The following is a 12,079-nucleotide window of genomic DNA, read 5'->3' on the forward strand; positions in this document are numbered from 1 at the left end:
TTGACAACCACTTACAACAGGAACTTGTCCACAGACTCTTCAAATGCCTAATTCTAATGCAGTTCCTTTTAAAATTAAAGCAAAATTCATGTCAGGTGTTTCTCCATTGCCAAAAAGCAGACCTCCTGCCAAACAGTGCCCTCTTCAGAAGTTCAGATGGGAAATACAGGTTTAAATTAGTTACAGAAGCTACAAGGGTGCCCAATTTAAGACAGCAAGACAGGATTGTTAGCTCTTATTAAGAGGAAAATATAACAACAATACAACAAAAAAATAGAGATAGGATAGTTGGGAAGCAACCTTTAGAAATACTTTGTGGATCTGGTCTTTGTTTACAAACAGCTATAAATAGTTCCCATTTAAAATATTTAGCCAAGCTACAGACAACCTATTTTTTTGACATGGTTTATTTTAATAAAAAATACAGCTGAACATATTTATCACAGATTACATCAAACTATAGACAATGACATTCTCTCTGCATAGTAACCAATACTGATGTGTATGTTTGAATTTTTAAATGGATTACTTATAATCCTTTAAAGTGCAGTTTATTTAAGGATTTAAGCAAATCATAGGATAAAGGATATTTCTAATAAATGAGAAACATTTAAAGATGACATTTAAATAAATCTTTCAAAAATCAATTCTATCAAAGCCAAATTCCCTTGTATTGTAACAATTCCCCACAAACCACAAACTTAATTGCTGAGGAGTAAGAAGTTCCTCTTATTGGCAAGAGCATTTTGTTAACATTTTTTTCTGTTTAATACAACCTAACTATAAGGAACTATGAGTCTAGAGAAGTTGCTTCCGTAGCCCAGAGTTCTATAACCATAACAGTATTCCCATTAGAAAATGTTGCAAATTTTCCCCATTCTGAGGGGAAAATGAAAAACGAAGAAGAACAGGGTTGCTTCTCTGACTCAGCAATATAACTATGTTTTGACCTACAGTGTTACTGTCTAAGATGAAATTAAGGTAGCCAAATGGGAGTTAAGATCTAAGAAATAACCAGAAAATGCTTTAGACTTTAGAGAAATAAACTATAAGAAAAACATTTCTAGGAGCCATCTGACAGCACAGGAAGGATCGCAGCACAAGGCCACTCACTGCTGTGACAGAATGTTATCCTTGTTTTTGTCAGTTTTCCTTCAGTTGGTAGAAATAATGATTCTGATATGCTGCTGCCCCCAGAAGATACCCATTTGGGGATAAACAACTCCTTTAAAATAGTAATAAAGGAGCAAAATATTTAAGGCAGCAATGCCAGCCTGATTTTAATCTACATGAAGAATATTTCCCTCTTGAAACGTCCCTTACATGAGCATCTGCAAAACAATACGTGGCTTTTCTGGCTCAGCAATTATTCATCCAGGAAGAGGATACTTTAGTGGTTGGAGGTCGGCAGAAAAAAAAAACACAACTTTTCCCCCCAAGTGCAAACACGAAGCTTTAGCCGATCTTAGGTGCACTGTGATCACAGGTTTCTGCTTTCCTCAAAGTTCCCTTTCGGAAATTCTGGATGGAGCTGAGTAAGGCCCCTCGGCTCAAGCCATTCATAGCCTGAGGCTGGAGCTGTATGGGCATCTCTGTGCTCGAAGGAGGCAAGGGAGCTGCTGGTGGCGGTGGTGGAGGTGGAGGTAATGTGGAAATCCCTGTGGAGGAAAAAGGGGACAGTCATCACCTCTGAACACCCTGCACACAAGCTACTACTCAGTCCTGGGCAGAACGGGCTTTTGTTTTCCCTCAGAGGGACCAAGATGCCCAGTACTGTGTGATTTTTAAAATACTGAACAAGAAAGCTAGAACCATTAAAGAGGAATTTAAATTAAAAGCTGCCATTTCTCCCAAATAACAGTCACGTGAGAAAAGACGGAACAAAAATCACAGCTCACATGAGACTATACATAGTGACAATTCTCTAGGCATAGATGAGGCTCTAACTCCAGTTCCAAATTTTAGTAATAGTTTCCAAAGAAAAGTTCCATCAGCTGACTACTTGAGTCAGATCTCGGGCAGCTCTAACTACTGAGCTAGCAATTCAAGATACATTTGTATGCTGAGTTGGGCTACCTAGATATCAATTAATAATAAAGAATGAACAGTTCTTTAGATGCTCCAACACACACAATATGTGAAGGATGTGATTTAATATAAAATGACAAACCACTCAGTATTCCTGGCAAGAGACCAGTCCCTGCTGGATTACGGGCTCCCCAGGGGCATCTGTCTTGAATAATCATTTCCTATTAGGATGCATTAATGAAATATAAAAAGCTAGTAAGTGTTGAATGCAAAGTAGGGGGCAAAGGGCTCTCTCCCCAGCACTGGCATTCTCAGGGCAGAATCTTCCTCTGGCACCCTCTTTCCACTATGGCCCAACCCAGTAACAGAATGCAACTGCACTAACCCACACCTTTGCTGATGCAACAGGACAGACTGGAATGCCCAGCTCTACCCTCATGGGCAAGGAGAAGGGAATTGGACAGGTGTCTGAAATTTCCCTTAGCTTCCAGGCACACAAACATTGGGCACTTGAATTTTATGGTTCTGAATGAATGAATAAATGGTTCTCCCAGGAAAAACTAAACTCTTGAGTACAGAAAAGGCCCTGTCTTAAGGAACCTGCCTGTGCCACAGCGTTAGTTGCCTCATTTCCTGTGAACCTTGCACTCTTGGTGAATCTAACCATTTGTTTCTAGTCTTACCATCTACCCCTTCTTAAGGCTGCACAAGGGAGACATTTAATTTTAATTTATTTATTTCAAAGAGAGAGGAAAAGAGAGAGAGATACACAGAAACACTGAGCTATTCCTGTATGTGCCCTGACCAGGATCAAACTAGCAACCTTTCTGCTTCAGGATGATGCTCTAACCAACCGAGCTATCGGGCCAGGGTGAGAAACATTCTGCTAGGCAGTTTCCCCCTAAACTGCTCCTGAGCTGCAGTGTTAACAGGGAAACATTCCAATCATCCCTCAAGTTTATATGGATGAGTGGTTCAGGATCTCCAATAAAACAGGTAAGTGCATGACAGGCAATGGTTAAAATCTTGTGTTTCACATAAAACCACTTACCTTTATTTACACTTTACCCAAACCTAAGACAGCTGAAATTAAAGAATCACACAGATACACTCACACTCTGCAATCTTGGAATTCTCAAATGATGACATAGCAATACAAATAAACATTAAACAGACAAATGAGCAAAATTTAATTTCTATTGGTTCTATATAATAACAGCTAATGAATGAAGTTGTATTATTATATTCTATGCCAGGGTGGAGTGTAGACAAATGTTCCTGGCTTTATGTACAGGATTACAAAGATAAAAAGGACTTTAAACCTGAAATAAACATTGAGGCGAGAAGAGCAGACTATGTGACATAAGCATTCCTCCGAAGGGGGTTTTCAGACAGTGACCAGTGAACTATCTGAGGAGGAGAGGAGATTGCCTCTGAAGGCTCCTAGAACTCAACTGCAGCACAGATCCTGGAAGGCTGAGCAAGCACCAATGCCCCTCCATCCCATCCAATGACCAGAAACAGATAGCAGAATCTAGACTTGACATTCAGGGCCCAACATGTACAGATGGTGTTCCTGCTTTCCAGCTTTGTGCTTTGAGCCTGGCAGAAGAGACCCTGCGGGTTACAGATAAGACAGGCTCAGGGCTGCAACAGCACTGGTGTCCCCAAGACATGGAACCAGCCATTCAGAGACTGAAACCCCTCCAGCCCAAGATTCTGGGAGGCTAGAAATAGGCCTAGGGGCTGGACTTCGATATGGGCTACCAACTTGGACAAAAATGCTTGGCCTTCACAAGGAACTAACTTTTGACTTTGGCCTCATTACCAGGAGCACAAAATTCAAAGTCCAAATTCACTACCACAGCGTTTGGGAGTCGGAGGTGGTGTTCTGTAAATGGATTTTCATTTTCCAAGTAAAGACTGATATTGTTACCATTTTCAGTGAATCTCTCTAAATTCATATATAGTGTAGTATAAATAAATACACTATCCAACGTGCAGCCCATCAACTTTTTTCATAGTCTATAAACTTCCTTCAGCCCATCAACTTTTTTCATAGTCTATAAACTTCCTTTAAAGGTTTATTGGGGCTTCAGCTACAACACACTGGTGACAATGAGGGGAGAGTTGGAATGGTAACAAGGGCCAAATTCAGAGTTGGGTCTTTGGCTTATCACAAACCTAAGAACAACTATCTAATTCCTGAGCTCCCCCATTCCTCAAGTGTGAATGAGCTCCTCCTAACAAGAGGCTTCCGATAGCCCTCATATCCATGACACAGACAAAATCCAGACTGCTTCCATGTTCGATTGACAACTAAATGAATTCACATAGCTTTGAAAATAGTGTTCTACAACCCCGGAGAAGGGATGCTCCAAAACAGATGATCTCCAGTTATAACCTGGTCAGTCCTAATCCCTCTAATCTCACTTTCTCTTAGACAAAAATCCCAAGAGCCAACTACTCTACCCTCCCAAGAATCCCACCCACCAAACCAAATGGGAACCTTGCAATCCAGCCAAGGTCCTGAAACAGGCCACTAACTGTTGCAACAAGAGCATAGGCTAGATCTAGGGAGGAATGCTTTGCTGGAAACACCATCGCCAGTCCCATGGGAAGGATGTCTCAGGGTAAGTCTGAGTCCCTTTGTGGTTCAAACATAGAGGTGGGGAGGACAGAGGACCACCAGACCAACACTAGACCTGTCGGCCACCTCAAGGGAATGGAGAGCAGTGACCCTAGAAGCAGACAGCACCAGCTCTTGGGAACTGCCTTCACTATTTGCTTCAGACAGATGAGGAGGCTGCATTCAAATTCCAACTCAAGAATTAAGAATGCTTTAAAAAATAACTTTTTCCCTGTCATTGGTTATAAAAGCCAGTAAACTATCTCTCCATAACCACGAACTCAACTGCCCAGCACCTTTTCCCTTCATCAGAATAGCAAGGAACCAACGTTTCTGCAGCAACAACACTCAGAGAACCTAGTTTCCCAAATTAACATAGACCAAAACGCCATGCAGGTGATTTGTAGGTTTTAAAGCTGTATTTTAAAACTAAAATCAGAGTGAAAATGAAGACTCTGAAGGTCACGATGAAAATGAAATGAATGTAAATGAAGTCGCTTGGATGCTTTTTAAAGATGCTGTATTTCATTTAGACCATGGGTAGTCAACCTTTTTATACCTACCGCCCACTTTTGTATCTCCATTAGTAGTAAAATTTTCTAACTGCCCACCGGTTCTACAGTAATGGTGATTTATAAAGTAGGGAAGTAACTTTACTTTATAAAATTTATAAAGCAGAGTTACAGCAAGTTAAACCATATAATAATAATTACTTACCAAGTACTTTATGTAGGATTTTCACTGTTTGGCAGAATAAATCTTTATAACACAACTTACTATAGTTAAATCTATCTTTTTATTTATATTTTGGTTGCTCCACTTCCGCCCACCATGAAAGCTGGAACGCCCACTAGTGGGCAGTAGGGACCAGGTTGACTACCACTGCTTTAGATGTTCAGGTGAGGAAATCTGCTTTCCCACTGGTTCATCACTTCAGTGACTAGATGTGCTAGGTCCCATTTCACATTCAGAAACAGAGCATCTTTAAAGTGAGGAAAATCAGTTTAGCTTACTTTACCGAAAATTCACGTTCAAAATGGCGCATGCTCTACTGAAAACAGCAAAGAGAGAGAAAGGACAGAAGTCATTATTCAGATTATAGTGTCATTTAATCAAATAGTAAGCGACAGTAAAATGTTAGTCTGAATCACATGCTGATTATTCTTACTACTTATATATAAGCACGAAACACACTTGTTTGTTAACACAATTGTGACCCTTTTATAACATGGCAAACATACTAATATGGTAATCAATGAGTCACTGTCTTCCTCATAATTTCTTTTCTTTTTTTACGAGCCAGTTAGGTGCTATTTTTACTTATTTACAAGCACAAAACTCACTTCAGAAGACCCATGAAGATGTCACCTGAAAAGTAGAATGAATACAGGAGTGTCCTTTGTTCTATTATCAAATAAGGACAGTTTATCAAGAGGGGAGAAAAATGAGAAAGCATCACTTTTTTCCAAGTCTTCTATAGTCTAAAATGGAGCATGTGGGCCCCTCCACTGAATGAAGGCTGCTAGGGCTGGAGGCTGAACTGGGCAGTGACTGGCATTAGCTCACTTGAGGCTATAGAATCATTAAAAATAAATAAGTAAATAAATAAAGTGAGGCAAATATTTTTTCTGTCAAGATTCTCTGTGAAATGTGAAGGATAACACTTTCCCTGACAGTGAGTGAGTCCCAGAGTCCCTGCTGAACCAATCAGCCCACTGCTCAGAGGAAGTGAGGCCCATGGGGCAGGTTACATGGTTCAGCTGGAAGGATGCTGGGACCATGCAGGCCCACACTTGCCCACACCAGCTGAGGGCTCTGGGAAGTAGCCTACGTACTTGGGCTGGGAAGAGGATGGAGAAGGCTGTAAGAGGGCAGGAGAGCAGAAACAACACACCCTTCAGACCTGTTCATCCCAAAGATGGCAACTGCTTTGTGCATGTGTAGTTTCTATGAGAACTCTTACAGCTAGAGACATCGATTTTGAGCCTAAAGTGGGTTTCAGACTGATTTGGCCATGCGGATTCTGGAAATTCTGACATTCTAAATAACTTCATCTTTTTTTTTTTTTTTTTGGTGCCTTACTTATTTCTAACTCTCCGTCCTGGTATTCAAGTTCTCAGCCACTCTGTGCCCAGAAGGCTCTGTCTTCCCTCCTCCAGCTCCTGTCTAGATGTGAAACTTCCCTCTCTCTCCAGTCATTCTTACAGACTAGGCTTTCTACAAACTGTCAGCTCTCTCTAGCTTCAAAATTATTGCTTACAATTATAAACAGCAAGCAAGAAGGGGTAGAATTCTCTTGCAGGACATTCATGGCTTATACCTGATAGTTCTTTGGCGCTGATAAAGGCTTGCCATGTACATTATCTACCTAGTAAAGACCAGGAGATCTTTTAGAAGACAGTTTTAAAGACTGGAAATCACTTGTCCAAGGTCACAGTTGGAGTGCAGTGGCGCTACAAACCAGGCCTGGCTTTCTGACTGCCCTCAGGCTCTTCCCACGCTGACCCAGCACAGCACTTACCAGCCCAGGCAATGCAGTGCAACCCTGAGGGCGGTACTCAGTAAACACTGGTGGGGAAAATGAGCAAAGACGAGCCGTTTTAATCCTGGCTCTAGCATCCCCCACTTGTGACCTTGGTCAAAGTCCTTTAAACCCACTGGAGCCTCAGATTCTTTATGTGTAAATGGAGCTCTGGAAGAATCTGTTCTCCCTGCATAGGAAGGTATATTCATGAGGATCACATAAAGAAATGACTATATATCACTTAGAACAGTGCCTAGCACAAAATAAGTGCTCAAAATGTGTTAATATAATTATTAAAAACATAAACAATCTAGGACTTCCTGCTTACATAGCTTTCCCTAAACACTCTTTTGCAAACCTGTTTTTTTAAAAAACAAAAACAAGAACAAAAACGCTTAATAGCAAGGCCTGCTATTTCCCAAAGGGAGGGTGGGAGGCAATATTTGTGTGTGTGTGTGTGTGTGTGTGTGTGTGTGGATTGGGACCTTCTGGGGTAGTCAAACTTTTTATAAAAACCGCTCACTTTTGCAGTGCTGGTCAACCTAGTCCCTACCGCCCACTAGTGGGCATTCCAGCTTTCATGGTGGGCCAATCGTGGCACCATCGGTTGCTCTGCTACTGTTTGGTGACATTTATCATGAAATAAGTTAGGACAAAGAATTTTAAGCTTCTTGAAAGAGTGACCTTCTACAGGCAGGAAGCATTATCTTTAGCGGCAAAGTTCTACAAATGTTCTCACTGAAAAAAAGAGTTTTAGAGAAACCTACACCTGATGGAACCACCATCAGACTTAGGGAAATAATATTTCTCCCAACAATTTGGTAAGGACCCCAAGAAAAGGCCCAAGGGCAGGGAGGTACAATAAAACAGGAGAGACCCAGATCTTACACAAATGCTCAAGTGCGCATGAGAGTGAGACCACTTCATTAGAAACGTCTGTCACTTCTGTCCCAACCTAAAAGTAACTGAGCTCAAGACCATCCACAACTACCATAAATGTGCTTCAAATGGACTCTTTTCAGGAAGAAAGACAATGCTGTGGAAATGAACGGGCCTAAGTTGACCTGCTGCTGAGCTAACTACCAAAGGCAAGGTCCACAGTAGATGTAGAGCATACTTGATTACAAGGAACTGTGAGACAATGTCCTCTAACTCCCACCCTTTCACCTTTTACAGAGGAGGTAATTAAAACCCAGACACGGAAAGTGATTCATTCAAGGTAACTCAGTGGGCTGCCGGTTTGCTGTGTGCTGGCACTGTTCTAACTTCATACTCTCTGGGTCCTCTTAATAACCCGGCCAGGCAGGCACTGTTATTGTCCTCATTCACAAATAGGAAGCCCAAAACACAGGAAGGCTTAATGCCTTGTCCAAGGTCCCAGAACTAGCAAGTGGTAGCTCTGAAGCTTAGCTTCCCTGGCCCGAAGGTGTACCTCCCAAGAGCTCCCAGACTGAGTTGTATTTGAGATGTCAGCTTTAGTGGAGAAATTTTTTAATACTAGCCCTTGAAAATGAAGAGTTTTCCTTCATTTTTTGAGAAAACTGTATTTCATAATAAAGCTGAAAGACATTCTTGTATAGTTCCCAGACAGACCATAAACTTGGCCTAGAAGTAAAAGAATTTGGAGTAAACGTGATTCCAGCAACGAGATGGGAAGTGTGTAGAGAGACAGTGAGAAAGATGAGCCCAATGAGAAACCGGCACCCAGTCGGGGGAGGTACCTGCCTAAGCCAGGGCTGATGAGCCAGAAGTTGCCATCCTAGGCTGAGAGTCTACTTTTACCCAGCAGAGGCCTTGAAGGCAGAGCAAGTCCAAGCAGATCCACCCACAAGGACTTAGCGAGCACTGCCCATGATATAGGAGCACGGGGCTACCACTTGAGGCCTTGCACAGAACAGAAGCTCAAGATGTTGCTTTTTGGTGGATTAGTTTCTCAGGGGGATTCTCTACTTAGGAAGAACTCTTAGGAGAAAAAATTATCATGGTTGGACCCTAAAGAAAGCATTTTTTTGGATGCTGTCTATCATTTTGGTGGTTCTCACAAGCACTGGAAATGTGACTCCATATAAGCTGGGCTTTGTCTGTTCACCTCTGTAAACCAGGGCCATGCACAGTGCCTGGCATACTGCAGGCTCTCAATAAATGCATCAAGTAACTAAATGAATAAACTCACTGTGTGTGCCCCATGTAACATGGCCTCAAATGGTAGGTTGATAGGCAAGTGCTAGTTATCATTTTTATGAAGTGCATTACAATAGATGCCCAGCTGAGGTCAGAGTCTTTGGAGGCTGAGTTAATAATTCCATCAACAAAACATCAAAGGAGATAAATGAATGAAGAAGCCAGTATTTGCTGGGACCGTCTCATCTTTGACAAGCATTGTGCTTGGGGGCTCACATATATTCTCCCTCTGAATGCTTATGACTCCCCTTCAAGATGGATGTTATCAAATTCACAGTGATACCCCACCCCCCGATTGCTCTCACTCACCTCAGCCAGTTTTTACAACATTGACTAATTATAAGATTCCTCTTTTGCTTCTCTTCTCATTCTAAAAGTTATCTCATCTCACACAAGCCTGCTATGTATGAGATAGCTCCCATTCAAATCACAGGTAAATTAGAGCAGTGGTTTTCAACCACTGGACTGCAGATCAGTCTGCCAGAAATTTTGTATCTGTCTGCGAAAGAGTTAAGCACCTGACGGTATATGAAGATTACAGATTCAATGATCTAAGTTGAATTTGCTTATGCTCAGCGTGATTTCTGCCTTAGCAGTCCCCAAAATAATGCTCCTACTTTCACCAGTACCCACGTATAAAAATGTTAACTCTCCCCCTCAAAAAAAGTCCAAATAGACTGAATTCCCCAATGCATTTGAGAATGAGAACTGGCGTTAACTTCCCAGGATAATATCTAATGCACAAAGTGAGTGCTCTGTACTACTAAACAGACACCTCATTTATTAGAGGGCTTATGGAGTCTCACTATTAATTCTCTCCAATTTCTTTAATATGTCTAAGTGGTGTGAAATTAGTATCCTGTCTACTAGAAAATGGTTCAGCGTGACCTGGGCAGTATATTTCTAGAAATTTCTGATCAGCCTAAATAGGTCACCTCTACAAAAGAGAGAGAAATCTATTTTCTGTCTTGATCAATATTTGGGGGCTTTCTTATAAAAAATCTGCTGATAAAGTCAGACAGGGAAAAAACATCATCTCCAGGAGCCAGGTTCTTTGCTACTCAAAACAGGTGCTAGCCCAGCATGCTCTGCAGTAACCCCTAGTAACCCGCAGCCAGCACAGAGAGACACCCACCAGCCATAGTAAGTTGTTCAAACTAGACCCGTTATATTTGCTTGTTGTTTTTTAGGAAGGTCAGTTGGAAGCATTTGAGAGCTGTCAGGGAATGATGTACTTGGTAGCTCCCAGGTGCTGCCTTCAACCTTAAAACATATGATATTGTCAACTCATCTATCAACTCCAGCCAATGACTTCCCTTCCAACAGCTGCAGCAACTTCCAAGCACTGTGACAAGCTCTGAGTGGCGAGACCAGCTCCTCTGACATCTAGAACATCTGATTCATTTAAGAACAAAGGACATACTGATACTCCACTGTATTTTTATGGGGCTTACAGAATGGTTAGGAAAGAGACATTAGTTCAAAATGAAAGGGAAAGAAAGCATTATAAGCTACACCACAGAATTAAGAGATTCTTTTATGTTTCCTCAAGTAGATTTTTCTACATTTTTCAAATAAATCTCATAGTATCTGAGTTAATTCACAAAGGTTAGCCACAGAAAAATATTCAGATGGTTAAATGCACTGCAGAGCAGAACAGAGCACAAAGTGTTATCAGGACATCTGAAACTCGGGGTTATTTCACTCCCACACCTAGGCATCTCACCCGTTTCACTCTGTGACAAAACAGACATTATGGCCGGGTTCCCTGAGGAGACAGCCCAGGCAGGACAGAGGCCTAGGCAGCAGTGCAACTGCTGTGCTCAGTGGAGCGGGCACCCAGATAGGCTCTGATCTGAGGAGTGGAGTCCTGAGGCTTTTTGGCAGAGAGAGCAAGCCGGGGTAGAGAGTGGTTAGTGACCCTGACACCAACTCCTTTAGTCCTGTGAAACCTGAGTCTGTAAAGCCAGCCCCTCCACTCTCCCAAATGACACTACTAATTTGCACTCCCACAGGCTCTCTGGTGAAGGCTGGCACCATCTAACCCTGAAAGCTGGGCCAAGGTGGGAAGAGAAAGCCCCACTCCTTCTCCTGTTGGTGGAGAGCAGGAGGGAGCCAGGCTCCTGGGCCTCCATCACTAACCTGCTGTGGAGGGTGGAGTCGGCGACGATGGAGATGTGAGAGGTGAGCTGGCCCCAGATCCTGCTGAGAGAAAACAGAAACTTTTATGGGAACATTTAAAAAGGCATCTGGAGGGGAGGGGCACAAAGAAAACCAGCTAGAAGGTGACAAAGACAATTTGACTTTGGGTGAGGGGTATGCAACATAATCAAATGTCAAAACAATCTGGAGATGTTTTCTCTGAACATATGTATTCTGACTTATCAATGTCACTGCATTAAAATTAATAAAAATAAGATTTTAAAAAAATAAACAATAACAAAAAATAAATAAAAAGGCATCTGGAATTTGGCCCGAGCTGGGCCTCACCACTGGCTTAGTGTGAGGCCCTGTGGTAGAAGTTGAGGAGGGACAGAGAATTCAGTGACTGGGCCAATGACCATAGGCTTCCCCTCCAGGACAGGTACACGTCCTTCCTCAGGCTGCTCCCCACAGCCTATTTGAATCAACTTCGCAAAATCAACAGCTTATGCAGCTATAGTATCTCTTTCTGATCCAATCCCTGTCCCTGAGTAATGAATGACAAATGACAGTGC

At 42.1% G+C, this 12,079-nt stretch overlaps 1 protein-coding gene across 11 annotated transcripts in view; it reads right to left on the reverse strand.

The window, feature by feature from the left end:
* Window positions 1-397: 397 nt before the first annotated feature.
* PXK (PX domain containing serine/threonine kinase like) overlaps window positions 398-12,079 on the reverse strand; it is a 115,031-nt gene continuing 103,349 nt past the window's right edge. For 3 of the 11 annotated variants that reach the window (XM_066244570.1, XM_066244568.1, XM_066244577.1), the window contains 2 exons: window positions 11,505-11,567; window positions 398-1,658 (listed from right to left, as the gene is read on the reverse strand). In XM_066244570.1, the coding sequence (XP_066100667.1) occupies window positions 1,456-1,658; window positions 11,505-11,567 (266 nt within the window). In that variant the 3' untranslated portion in view covers window positions 398-1,455. Of the gene's footprint in view, window positions 1,659-5,669; window positions 5,709-6,321; window positions 6,353-11,504; window positions 11,568-12,079 lie in introns of those variants that run through there. The other 8 variants (XM_066244571.1, XM_066244569.1, XM_066244576.1 and 5 more) reach the window with 5 other exon arrangements.

Source organism: Saccopteryx bilineata, chromosome 10 (genome assembly GCF_036850765.1).
Source record: "Saccopteryx bilineata isolate mSacBil1 chromosome 10, mSacBil1_pri_phased_curated, whole genome shotgun sequence".
NCBI lineage: Eukaryota > Metazoa > Chordata > Mammalia > Chiroptera > Emballonuridae > Saccopteryx > Saccopteryx bilineata.